This window comes from Gigantopelta aegis, chromosome 4 (assembly GCF_016097555.1).
Source record: "Gigantopelta aegis isolate Gae_Host chromosome 4, Gae_host_genome, whole genome shotgun sequence".
NCBI lineage: Eukaryota > Metazoa > Mollusca > Gastropoda > Neomphalida > Peltospiridae > Gigantopelta > Gigantopelta aegis.
Window position 1 is genome coordinate 89,994,142 of NC_054702.1, and position 13,768 is coordinate 90,007,909.

The 13,768-nt window shown below is 35.6% G+C and overlaps 1 protein-coding gene across 2 annotated transcripts in view; it reads left to right on the forward strand.

Annotated features, from left to right (window-relative positions):
* Window positions 1–13,421, forward strand: part of LOC121371379 (serum response factor-like) — a 30,373-nt gene extending 16,952 nt beyond the window's left edge. The window contains exons 3-7 of one of the 2 annotated variants that reach the window (XM_041497223.1): window positions 2,463–2,733; window positions 3,126–3,221; window positions 8,851–9,018; window positions 10,271–10,326; window positions 10,591–13,421. In XM_041497223.1, coding sequence (XP_041353157.1) covers window positions 2,463–2,733; window positions 3,126–3,221; window positions 8,851–9,018; window positions 10,271–10,326; window positions 10,591–10,665 — 666 coding nt within the window. In that variant the 3' untranslated portion in view covers window positions 10,666–13,421. The remainder of the gene's footprint in view (window positions 1–2,462; window positions 2,734–3,125; window positions 3,222–8,850; window positions 9,019–10,270; window positions 10,327–10,590) is intronic. The other variant, XM_041497224.1, reaches the window with a different exon arrangement.
* Window positions 13,422–13,768: the final 347 nt, after the last annotated feature.

The following is a 13,768-nucleotide window of genomic DNA, read 5'->3' on the forward strand; positions in this document are numbered from 1 at the left end:
CCCCCCCCCCCCTCCATTATATCACTGTTATTGTTGTGATTTGGCCAGCATACTATTTGCAGTGTTCTGTTTTGAATTGAACATTCAAGAGAGGGGGGAAAATTAGTTCATCTTTAAGTTAATTAATGAAACAAACAGGCAAAAAGATCCTTGCTGCTAATCGAAAAGAGTAGCCCATGAAGTGGCAACAGCGGATTTCCTCTCTCAATATCTGTGTAGTCCATAACCATATGTCTGATGCCATATAACTGTAAATAAAATGTGTTGAGTGTGTCGTTAAATAAAAAAACATTTCTATTTTCTGCTCTAGTAGTGGTGTTAAACAAAACTAAATTTTTTAACTTCTCTGGTTTTTGGCTGGCTGCATTTTAATCAAAGAAAACTTATCGTAGTGTTTTCCCTAGATATTTGTAAAGGCATGGTGGACTAAACACTTGGGGCATTTTGACCATTTTTCATTAGACAAAAAAAAAAATTAATGAAAAAAAAGAAGTAATTATTGTGCTTGCTTTAATAAATGAATGGTAAAATATATAACAGGGACATTTTATAAATTAATAATACATTTTTAAAGTGTTTTGTAAGGAAATTTTAGAATTAATTATTGAAAAAGGCTTGTTTAATCTTAGGGCAGCATGGTGCTGATTACGGTAAGATGGTGCTAGACTAAACAAGCTAGGGAAAACACTGTATCGTTCTGAGAATGTTGTAGATCTGACTCTTAAAAAACATATATATCCTTTTCCATAATTTTGTTTAACTCATCCCTTGACCCCCTTCCCATCCTAATTAAGTAATAAATAAAAAGTCCCAAAACATTGTGTTCATGATCATTGCTCATAGTGCTGAGAACAGTTTGGTAAATCATGTGGCTGCTATTTTATACATTACCAGTTAACACAACACCAGTATTATAAAAATAGAAACGGACCATACCATAACGAAGAAATTCTCCAGCGTGCATGTGAAAGATGGAAGACATAAAACCATTTCTCTTTATTTGGCTCAATGCCCTTTCCTGGAATCTTGGCTAGTTTGGCATCTGATAATTTTCTGCCATCATAAACTGGTTCCAGATGTTTCACGTACATCTGTACATGTGGAGGTATTACATGTGGATGTCAAAGATTATTTATTGGCTTATATTGTATGTGTATATGTTTATACTTACATTGTACATGCATTTTTCAGTTACACATGTATGTATTTGCTTATATCCAACTACTTTTATAAAAACTATAATTTTAATCACACACTCCCCAACCCCAATTTATTTCTAATTAATTAACTAAAACAAAATTAAACAATGAACTTTTCAGTTTCTTTGTAATATTTTACTACATAATATCAGAGTTTCTGTCCGAATTTCTTTTAGGGGTATGGCACTGTGGAATTGAATATTTACAATGTGTGTGCTGCATGCACCTGTGGTCCCCCAGAAAGAAAATGGGTTAGGGTTAAGAAAATCATACAGTAATGATAAGTAATTTAAATTTACAAAATGTTTGGGTATGGTGCCATACCGTTTTACCCTCTGGCAGAAACCCTGAATGTATGCTAAATATGAAATGTATTGCAGTATGTTTACATGTAAGTAAGTGTATGCTATTTACAGTTAAGGTTTAGGCTACACATATTAATGACAAACTAGTTATTAAATGGCTTTATATGATAGAAAGGAAATTAATGTGGTCGAGCTGTTCTAAAATGGTTAAATCATAACAAATTACAGCTTTATGTATTCTAGAATATAATTTGGAGATTCTAATTCATATGTATTTACTATACTACACCTATATGTGCCAATTTGTAGCAATGAGTGCATTTTCCCCATAAACATGGCAGCACATACCACAGCCTTTGTACTGTATGTCCAACAAGTGTAGTTGATCATACAACACATTGTACATGAGGTGATAGTTCACAAAATGATGCTGGTCAGGTAATTTTCTATAGGTGTGTGATATTGGTGGCGGTTTCAAGTGGCACTTATGTCATGAATTATGTTCAGTGCTGTAGACAGCTCAATTTGGGCCATTTATTATTATTTGTATATGCAAGGAACATTTTGTTTTCAAAATCTTTATTAGCAATATTTCTAGTCAATTGTAAAATTAATTAGCAATTACTGTTTAATGTTTCAAAATTGAGTAGCGATCACTGAAATTTGTACAGCGAATTGCAAATGGAATGTTCTCTGATATGTCCAGTTTTAATGAATTCGTTGCCAGTCCGTAATAGTCTCATTGGTCCATTACATGCACACATCTAGCTGAACACAGTAGACAAATAAGGCAAAATCCACATGGTCCATATATAATTTTAAAAAAATAACCAGCTGGCTTCAGCATCAAAGTGTTCAAAAAACACTCACCAACATGTAGATCTAAGAACAACTGTTCCTTTTAATAGTTTTATTTTCATTACTTTAATTCTGCTTGGGTTTTTTTGTTTTTCTTCAGAACATGATGGCTTGTGGAGATGGCATGTCGAAGCCTGTGTACCAAATGCCTAATATCCATGTTCCAGAGCAGTATCAGACCGTTCCAGCAACCAGCACCACCACCATGACAATTCCTGCACAGATCTCATCATCATCCACGCAGTCACCACCATCACACACTATCCACCAGCTGTCACCATCACCCACATCGTCACCAATGTTGTCACAGACCAAGCAGGTCGGATCAAATCTTTCCATGGAACTGCCACCAGGCCTTATTTTCCAACCAAGTAAATTTCTATTTTATTTTTAAAACCAAAAGTACTGATATAATCTTGTCTTTGTTTTCCAAGTAATTTAATAATGACAAAAAACCCACTACTGTTAAAATTTTCTCCAAGGAAATGTACTGTACTTTCGAAATAAATGTTTCTCTTAAAAATAAATGCCCTAACTGATAGTGAATATTCTTCAGCAGTACAGCTTTCCTGAGTTACATCCTCTTTTTTTTTTTAAAGAAAGGAAGTCTAGATTGAGGTATTATTTAAAGCATAGTAATGTATTTCATGCATATCTTGGGCTTAATACAGAGTTGAAATGAAAATAACAATCAAGAGAATACTCTTCAAGATATCAGTAATACTATTCTACGTCTATAGTATTTTGTTTATTGCTGTTTCAGATAACCCAATCACAATTTCTATTCCACAAGGTTCTACAGCCACATCACAACAACAGCTCATCTACAAAATTCCAACACCCACGCAGATCCTTTCCAGTAAGTATTTTAAACCTATCTATTGATGTTACAAAGTAGACATAAATTTAAGAAAAACAGACACTTGGTCTTTGTGTGTTTGCAAGACCCGGGTGAGCAAAAACTGTTATTTTCTAGCAAAATATCAATTATTGCATGAAATTATTTTGCCAAATTAAAATAAAATAAAATATTCGCAACTGGTGAATTTGGCAATTTGGCCCTGACACCTGTGGAACATGTATGGGTTTTTTTTTTTAGGTATTACACAGACAGTGTGTTAGAGATTAGGCCATGGGGATTGTGGCTGGCAGGGACTGACTGGGTCCTGTTAGACTGAATGAAAAGTTAACGTTATGTTTTTGTGTAAACACACCACTAGAGCTTTTGATTGATTAATCATCGGCTGTTGGATGTCAAACATTTGGTCATTGTGACATATTAGCTTAGAGAGAAAACTTGCTACATTTTTCAGTTAGTAGCAAGGGATCTTTTATATGCACCATCCCACAGAGAGGGTAGCACACACCACAGTCTTTAATATACCAATCATGGTTCACTGACCTCCCAACCCTGCCTCTATTATGCTGTATGAATGTTTTAACAATGCCCAGCATAATGGAAATCAGCTATTGGGTATATGAACAAAAAAGGTTGATCCATATATTTTGTCAAAAGAATGTAGTAAATGATGAATGAATGTTTAAAATGTTCTTGTATTATTTTGTTGCAAATTGTATTAAAAAATTTGGTTTTAATCATATACAATACATGAATGAATATTTTAACAAGACCCAGGACAAAGTTAATGTCAATGAAAGAACCAACACAGGACTTCTAGATTATGGTAGCCCCACTCCCATGGCTAGTGATATTCAGTGTTGGGCTAGTAAATAATTACTATAACTAGCCCGACATACCAGGGCATTTCCCCCCGGTCATTTCCCCCCCCCCCCCCCCCCCCCCGGTACATTTTCCCCCTGGTATTTTCCCCCCTAGGTCATTTCCCCCCCAGTCATTTCCCCCCTATTATAAAGAATTACTAATACTATTAGTGATCAAAATTGTATTTTATTTAACTGAACAGTGGGATTACATCTGCAGATTGTGGGCAATTCCATGTAAGAAAAGCAACACACGTCTGTTGTCATAATCATTGACGAGATTCTCTAGTCGTTTGATGACATCCCTGTACTGGCGGAGTTGTGGTGGTCCATCTTCGCCGGCCAGTGCCTGTGTCATGGCTACTTCTGTCTGGGACTGCTCCTTCTTTAAAACATCAAGGAACACCCAGATGTTTGGGTGATATGCTCCAACAATTGCTGACATCCTGCGGTGCCACCCCTCGCAGTGGTTGTTAGTGCGTGGCAATCCATCTCCAACTCTGTCATGGCAGTTCGACATGGAATGTTGAAATCTTGGTTCTCTCATACCACGGCGTCTAGCTCGACCAATAAATGTATCTTCAAAGTAATCAAGAATTGGCTGCAGTTCCTCTGGGAGATCTTCTTGTATAAGTTCAAATGTGGCAGGTACATCGGCAACTGGCACAAATGCCAATGCAGGAATCATCCTAATCTGTAAAGACAGCTCATTATCTGTTGTGTAACTTTCTTGTAGTCCATTTGCCTGAACTCTGCAGTACACACACTGGGATAAATGGTACAAACAGCCATGTACATGGGTGTCGGGAAAAACTTCTTGCAGCGCATTGATTGTTGCCACTTCATAATCTGTTGTTACAGTATCTGGATTAAGAGTTGCATCTGCTTCTTTGAGTTTCTGAAGAAATGACATGTACGTTACTTGACTTTTGTTGGGTAGAAGTCCGTAGACACAAGGAATAGACTGTGATCCACAGAGTGCATGGATGGTATATAACTGGAAGAAAAGTTCTGGCACGATTTTAAAAGTTCCATCCATTAACCAATGACGGGCTGTGGATAGGATTTGTAAATTACGTTGAGTGGCATATATTAGCATATGTGGTTCTTCACCTGGGCCACTGTCATGTAGGAGAAACTGATGTCCATCATTTGTTTTCTGATACCGTTCCGGAATAACAAGATCATTCACATGTTGTGGTACTGCTATAGGATGACTGGCTTGTAGCTTAGTTCTGCGGATGGCTCTTCGAATTGTCCTGACTGGCGGCAGTTGAGTGGCAGCAACTGCAATTACATTAATTATAATATATTTCCTCCTCCTCTATATGATTTGTAGCAAATATGTCTCGTTGGAACAGCAAGGTAGTAAAACAGCAATAGAAAATACATAATAATAATAATAATGTTCCACAAAATAGTTGTGACATATATGTCACAGTGGGTTCTTAAATCATAACGATAATAAGTACATTATTATCTACAATATTCTGATATATATATATATAAATTGTATATATATTTACCTTCAGAAACAGTAGTCATATGGTGACTGATCACTTGTTGAGAAGTTTCCAATGTGTTGACAGCCCTGTCTTTCATGTCAGCTCTGACTTTCAATGCTTCAGGCCTGCCTACCACTGGAGCATGTGTATGTTCGTTAACATAACCAACAATGTCCCCTTCATGGACTATTTTAGTTTTACCCTTGGTGGATTTCAAGTTATCCATGGTCTGCAGTAAATGATATTTTTAATGTTTGTACTTTGTTATTCAGGGTACTGGACAGCTACAGTCACACTAATTACCTAGGTTGATTTAACAACTAACATCTTGATTGTTTCTTTACTGTAGTTCCTTACTTGCTAATTGGATTAAGAGGATTAGCAAGTAACATATCACTACTTCAAACATTGTTCTTTTAGTAGATAATACAATCTGTTGATCTAAGAAAAAAAGGAATAGGTGGCTATGAGGGCTTCTTCACCGGCAATTAAATCAAGAGGATTAGAAAGGATTAGAGGATTAGAAAGTAACTCTACTACTGCAAGGCAACCATTTTAGTGTGTTAAAACAGTCAATTTAAGTATTGAAGGGGTGGAGGGGAACTATTTTAGTGTCTGTTAAAACTGAGAATTTACCAGGGGCGATATGTACCAGGGGGGAAATGACCGGGGGGAATTTACCGGGGGGGGGAAATGCCCTAGAACCCTAGCCCGACGGCTAGTGGAAAACAAAACCTTGTCAAATGCTGCATTTACTATTTTGTAAATATGAATATCCTGCCCACTCTTTCTACCCCAAGCTAAGGATTTTAAAACTCAATCTCCCTTTTTAGGTGACATATCTGATTATTACTATTAGTAAAATTATATTTATTTAAAGTAGGGCTAGTGAATTTTTAATCATGGATAGAACATTTTTAAAATCACTGATCCCATATCTAGTGAATTTTTATTTTAAAAAAGGCCGTAACAAAGGCTGTGGTATGTACTATCCTGTATGTGGGATGGTGCATATAAAATATCCCTTGCTGCTAATCGAAAAGAGTAGCCCATGAAGTGGCGACAGCGGGTTTCCTCTCTCTATATCTGTGTGGTCCTTAACCATATGTCTGACTCCATATAACCGTAAATAAAATGTGTTGAGTGCGTCGTTAAATAAAACATTTCCTTCCATGATTATACTAAGAATAACACATAGAATAGAAGAAGAAAAATGTGTAAAATTGCAGATAATCTTTTAAGAGACTGATGATTGTGTGTTGTATTCACCATCCTCGTGGGAAGACGTCTTTGTGAGGAACAGCACTAGCAGGATCATCTGTTATCTGGCAGCTGACTTGCCCGGAACAGCATGATCCAAACGTAATTGGTAATATAAGCATGGAAATAAATCAACAATATATACATGTACTCTGATGGGTGAATTTTCTGCAGAGTTTCCAGTTTATGTGATAAATTATACTTCATTACAGACTTGTTTCTTGTTTGTGTATGTAACATATGATAGCTTGTGTTCCAATAACAGAAAAAATTAGTGAGAGATATTTTCGTGCAAATTATGAACTCGAACACAAGTTTCCAAGTACATCAGTGAATGTTGTCAAAGCATGCAATCTGGATTTGTGTGTACATTGTGAGTATGTTGATTTTAACTGTAAGTTGGGTTGTCCTATTCCAGGCCTTCCTTCGAGCCAGCCCAGTAGCAGTGATAACACACAACAATCCTCATCCATAGTCTCTATCAGTGGGATTCCTTCTAATCTCAGTCTAGTCTCTGGTAAGCATCTCGGGGGCAAACCACAGTGTTTGTCACACACTGGAAGAAGGCCTCCTAACAGGAAGTAACTACTCTGCATGCTTATTGGTATTTACTCACTAACTCTGGCCAGTCTTGTCTTTGGCTCAACAAAATCATTTTTCATGCTTACCTGTCATATATGAATATGAAAATTTCATTATTTAGACAACCTCTACAGACTCTTTTAACTGACTGACATCACGTGACCATCTTTTAAAATTTCATCAGACTGATGATGACAGACAAATATAGACATGAGGGTTGGGGGTTTTTTTTGGGGGGGGGGTTCATGATCAAAGCTGCATGGAAACTATTTTATATATATATATCATTTTAATGAATGTTCATTATTTTATTTTACTTAATATGGTGTCAATAAATTTTCTTAAAAGTAATTTCTTCTCCCCACTTAACGTTTTTAACAATAGTTGGGAGTCCCAGCAAATATATGTATAATGTACTGTAAAATCATTTATTTTCGCGGGTACTTAATTTTCACGCAAAAACATTTAGCGCGAAATTTACAACCCCGTGAAAAATTAATCTATTCTAATTTGATCACCAAATTGTTACTACACACTTTTAACACTGTCCTCATTTTCAGACTCTTCCTCGTTTTCATCCAATCTTTTTCCAAAATTGCATACCACACATGAAAGCACCGTTTCAATTCATCTTTGAAAATTCTGTTGACGGTTAAATCCAATGGCTGAAGCTGATCCGTACAACAAGCAGGAATGTACACAATCAAAATGGGGTTTTTTGTTAACAGTTCGCATATTTTCTCCGTTCTGTGAGCTTTGTAAACGTCAAAAAGACACAAGGCTTTTTGATCACGTGGCAGGCCAAGTTCTTTTCGGGTCGAGGTCACATACGGGTCAATGACGTTCTCAATAAACTGGAGCATGCTCGATTCGTTACTCCAATGTGTTTCTGTGTGAGTAACGTCCCAATCGTCAGGAAAGTTTATATTTTGAATTTTTTAACCACGAGAGTAAAGACAATTTGGATGGTAGTGATTTACAAACGATCTACGCTTCTATATATAACGACTAAACACAAGCAGCCATTTATTTAATCTTAAAGAGGCCCTTTACCTGTGAAACCCTAATCGTTTGATCTGGTAGAAAGCCTACACAATCAAACGATTGTTTTTGGATCGTCTTAATTGTTCACTGTATAAACACTCATACTAATTTTGTTAATTTTAATTTTTTTTGGTTTAATCAGGGATGCGCGAAATATTAATTCCGCGAACATGGCTAATTTCTTTTAGCGCGAAAATTACACCCCTCGAAAATAAATGATTTTACAGTAATTTGGAATAACTGAGGACTAAATTGTTTGGGATTAATTCATTTAAGGCTGTAGGTGTACTTACAGGTGAGTATGTAGACGACACATTGCGTCTCTTACGTTTCACCACTCTTTGTGTGTCATAATAACTTGTAATTGGTCTTCAGCATCGTCATCTGGTAGTGGAATGCTGACAACGCCTGGTATTGTGATGTACCAAACACCTCAGGGAGTCGTGTACGCTACACCAACGGCTTCACTTCAAGACAGAACCATATTCAACTTCCAGCAGCCCGCGACCGCCATATCTGTACCACAGGCAGACCAGCAGGCTGGTGTGTAGTAATAGTCAGTCAGTCTCTCTCTCTCTCTCTCTCTCTCTCTCTCTCTCTCTCTCTCTCTCTTTCCCCCCCCCCCCCCCCTCCATCCATTTAAAATAACATAAGAATATATTGTCAATTTGAGTTGGAACATCATAATGTTGATAGATTATGTTGATGATTGCCCTTTAAAAAGGGGAATGGACACTGGAAAGTAGTGGAATTGTGGTTGATAATGAAGTGTATGAACACTGAAAATAATTGCATTTAAAATAGAATATTTTATCAATCCACAAGTGTTTAGAACTAGCGTGGGTGGGATAAAACAGTTTTTTTGTAGAAGATTATCACTCTTTGGTTTTTGATAGAGATACACAGATTGACCAATTCTCATGGCTAGATCTGAGTGAACAGAATATTTCACCAAATTATCTATTACACTTCAAAAGAGGCAGAAACTCTTGTGTTATTTTCCAATAAAGTATCGATCAATATATTAATTTATTTCGCTAAATTAAAATAAAGTTTGCTAATTGTTGTTAAAAGTTAGTTGTAGAGCTCGCCTTGAATTCTGGTCACTTGGTATCTGTTGTACATCTATATCATTCTAAAAAAAAAAATTGTAAATAATTTCAGTTTGGTTTGATGTAATAAGAAAAGTAAAAGTGTTTTGGAAATAACACAAATGTACTATTTTTGTGTGCAATTTACAAATAAATCGGCTCAGAAATAAATGACTTATAGTAAATTTCATAGTATGAAAAAAGGCTGTTACCTTCTTTTTTTATTCAACTCTTCAGTCGATAATAATCCGTAATCCATGCTGTTGTCAATACATTTCCTATGAAATCTTTTAAATCTTGTATTTCTGTCAAATGAATAGTTATCGTTACACTTTGCAGGATTTGTTATTCTGCTTCCACTTTTGTGCTAGTTATCTCCCTTTAACTATAACCACTTCATATTTGATTAGACTTGTTTATTTTGGGGTTCTGTTTTTTTATTCTCTTATTCTGTTAAAAACTAGCATGTTTGTGCAATCGCTGATCAATTGGGATACAATTAAGTTGTTGCCTTATTAGAAATCTGAATAACATCAATTTCATTAAAGTTTTTAACTTCTAAAACATGTTTATGTGCAATTCACAAGTCCCCCAAGTTTTTGAAATATTAGTCTTTTATGATATCATAAAAATAATTTGTTACTAGAATGCTTTGAAGTTAGTATTGTACATGTATAAGTAGTTTTGTGGTTTTATTTTCCTAGGAACTCAAATTCTTATTCCTGTACCGGTGTCATTAGCTGGAAATGGAAATGCTCAAGTGAGTTTTTCTTCTATGCATTAAATTTTAAACAAAAATTGAGATATAGATAGATAGATTAGATTTAGGAACGTTACTACTGAGATGAAGGTAAAACTTAGATGTCAAACACTTGATAATTTTGACATATAGTCTTAAAGGGAATCCACAACTATTTCTTATTTGTAGCAAGGATATTTTATATTCATATTCTCATTGACAGCTTTATTTTGATTTTTTTAATATAAATTTTATAATTTAAATTTCTTCTTTAACTTCTTGTAGGTTTTACAGTTTGCTTCACATGAAACAGGAATATTAGAAGTGGCACAGCCTCCTGTGAAGAAATCTAGAAAATGATCTTGGTTCTAATCCCAAGATAACACTGCTAGCAGTATGACTTAAGTGCCATAATCCATCAAAGAGCTTGTACAGTTCCATTTTAATCAATGGATTTGGGCATGCAGTTGGGACAGCAAGCTTTGAGAATGTAGTTCAGATTTGATCAGCATGCTTTAAAAATGCAGATTTAGTGTGATCAACACATTGAGGATGCAGTTAGGTGTGGTACGGTGGTTTTCAGCGTGCATTTAAAACATGGCTTGTGTGCTCAGATGCGATCATCTGGCTTTGGATATGGAGTTTGACAGGCTTGTTGGTGTATGTCATTTGTGAATGGTTCGGTTACACCCTGCAGGCAGTTGGTGTACTCGGAATAAGAACCAGGCATGTGAAGTCTCTTCTTAATGCAGTATCAGTGAGCTGTGTGTTACAGTAGATCAAAGACATAATATCGGTTCAACCAATATCTACCTGTGTGAACACTTGATTAATTACATACATTTGTATGTTGTTGCATATTGTGGACATCAAAAATCTCCTTGTTTTATTTGCTACATACTGCTGTCTGCTTATCATTATAACTAGTCTGACTCTTAGACACAACAATGAAATTTGTAGTTTTGTAGGTACACACCACTTTAAAATAAATTAGGTATACCTAGACCCTAATCTAGCTGGTGAAATGGAGCTGTCTTTTTTTTCCGCCAAATTATTAGCAGTAGGAAGACATCAAATTATTTTGCTTGGATTTTATTACCAGACGTATTAGTATTTAATAACAAAATATTACATTTCAAACCAAGTGAATAATTTGGAACCTTTTCAAATGAATGCAAATATTTATTAGTAGTAGTAAGAAGTCAAATTATTTTGCTTAAATTTTATTACCAGAAGTAGTAGTTTTTAATATCAAAATATTACATTTCAAAGCAAGTGAATAATTTGGAAACTTTCGAAAATGAATGCAAAATGTTCACTCGGGGCTCGGAACTTAACAATGGCAACGACAACAATTACCGTCGTTAAGATTTAAATTGCCATAGGTAGAAAGAAGCACCGATGGCAGTTTTGTGCCATCAGTAAAGGTCTTCAACAATTGCAAACTTTATACACCTGGTGTACATTATCTGCCAATATTTAACATTTGCACATTTGAAATATGTCTACATACAGCAAAATAACCTTCCAGTTATGTTTATTTGCTGCAATTGTCACTTTTTAAAAAATTGCCATAGGCAGACTCAAAATTGCCGTCCATGGGCCGTTTCACCCGTGGCAATTCTTTTAAACATTGCCATGGGAGACCAATTCTAAAGTTCAAGCCCTGCACTTGACCTATTTTTAATCAATAATCTCCCCTTTTTCCAGAGCAGGGCGAAGTTACTTTACGTTTTTCCAATTGAAGATTAGTGCCTGTATACATTGAGTTTAGTAATTCATGAGTGGTGGAAATAACATGTTATTTCTTTAAAATAATGTCAAATTGATAACTTTATTCACAGAGGTGCTCGACATCATCAGTACTGGTCAGAACTTAAAAGTTTGGCTAGGCTACCAAACTATGCTACCAAATATACAATCACAAAAACAATCCTTATACTGTGAGTTTGAAATATCCATAGTTTTTATCTTCTTTACTGTGATCTATATTCCATTGTTACCTAATTGTCTGCATAGATCAGGGATGACAGTAGGCCGCCTTCCGGTGGAATTCTGCCTTTTTAGTGCACCCAATTTTTTTTTAAAATAATAAAGGCGCATGTCTTCACTTGCAAAAAATATTTCATCCTTTTTTGTCAAACATGTAAATGTATAAAGTTGTGATGTTTTGGGAATTTGGCTCCAGGTCAGGGCTGAGCAGCACCTACCACTACCACTGTGTAGAACCCTGCGTAAGAATAGGGTGAGAGTTTGATTGCATGGGCAAATATAGGGTGGGTGTGAGCATACTTACCTCCTTTTTTGATGCACTGTTTGATGTATTTGGCCAAAATACAGGTTCATCATGCACTAGAAATTTGAAATTTCTGTTTTTGCCCTTGGATTAGATACTAAGAATAAATATTTGCAAGAGACATTTAGACTACATACTGATCAGGTATTGGCACATGATGGTAGACTGATTTCTGAAATGATGTTTTTCCAGTTGGTCAAGACCAGAATTGAGTAACATTTTAGGAATCCATCATATGCGAACATGTGGGATAGAACATGTACACCTGGTGTGGTAGAAATTTCAATTGGGATAAGGCTTGCTAGGTCCCATGGTTGAAATTTCAATTGGGATAAGGCTTGCTAGGTCCCATGGTTGAAATTTCAATTGGGATAAGGCTTGCTAGGTCCCATGGTTGAAATTTCAATTGGGATAAGGCTTGCTAGGTCCCATGGTTGAAATTTTAATTGGGATAAGGCTTGCTAGGTCCCATGGTTGAAATTTCTACCACAGAGGCTGTTCTTTTTCTATCCCATATGACTGCATATGATGGATTTTTTATTTATTTACCACTACACTTTTGTGACTCATATTCATTGTTTGTTTAAAATTCAACACTACAAATCAACAAGATAAAAAGAATCACAAAATATCAATCTGAAATACTTGTCTGATGACCATATATATAATAATAGTTATCTCCCTTTGTTAAGCAGAATAACATTAAAGGGTCAAACCGGCCTCAGTGGTGTCATGGTTAAGCCATCAGATGTAAGGCTGGTAGGTACTGGGTTCGCAGCTCGGTACCTGCTCTCACCCAGTGAGTTTTAACGACTCAGTGGGTAGGTGTAATACCACTACACTCTTCTCTCTAACACATTGTCCTGGACAGACAGCCAGATAACCGGTGTGTGCCTAGGACAGCGTGCTTGAACCTTAATTGGATATAAGCATGAAAATTAGTTAAAATGAAATGAATAGGGTCATGAAAGATAGAAATATTTTTAATAGCTTTGTCCTACATACCTATGATTGAGAGAAAATGTGTACTATATATATATGTTTATTTTATAATAATAGTAATTTCATCGATTTAAGTTAAGAAATGGTTACTTTTTCTCCTTTTTTTTTTTTTTTTTTTTTACATAGTCCTTAGAACATCATTTGTTTTCTTAGAACACATACTAA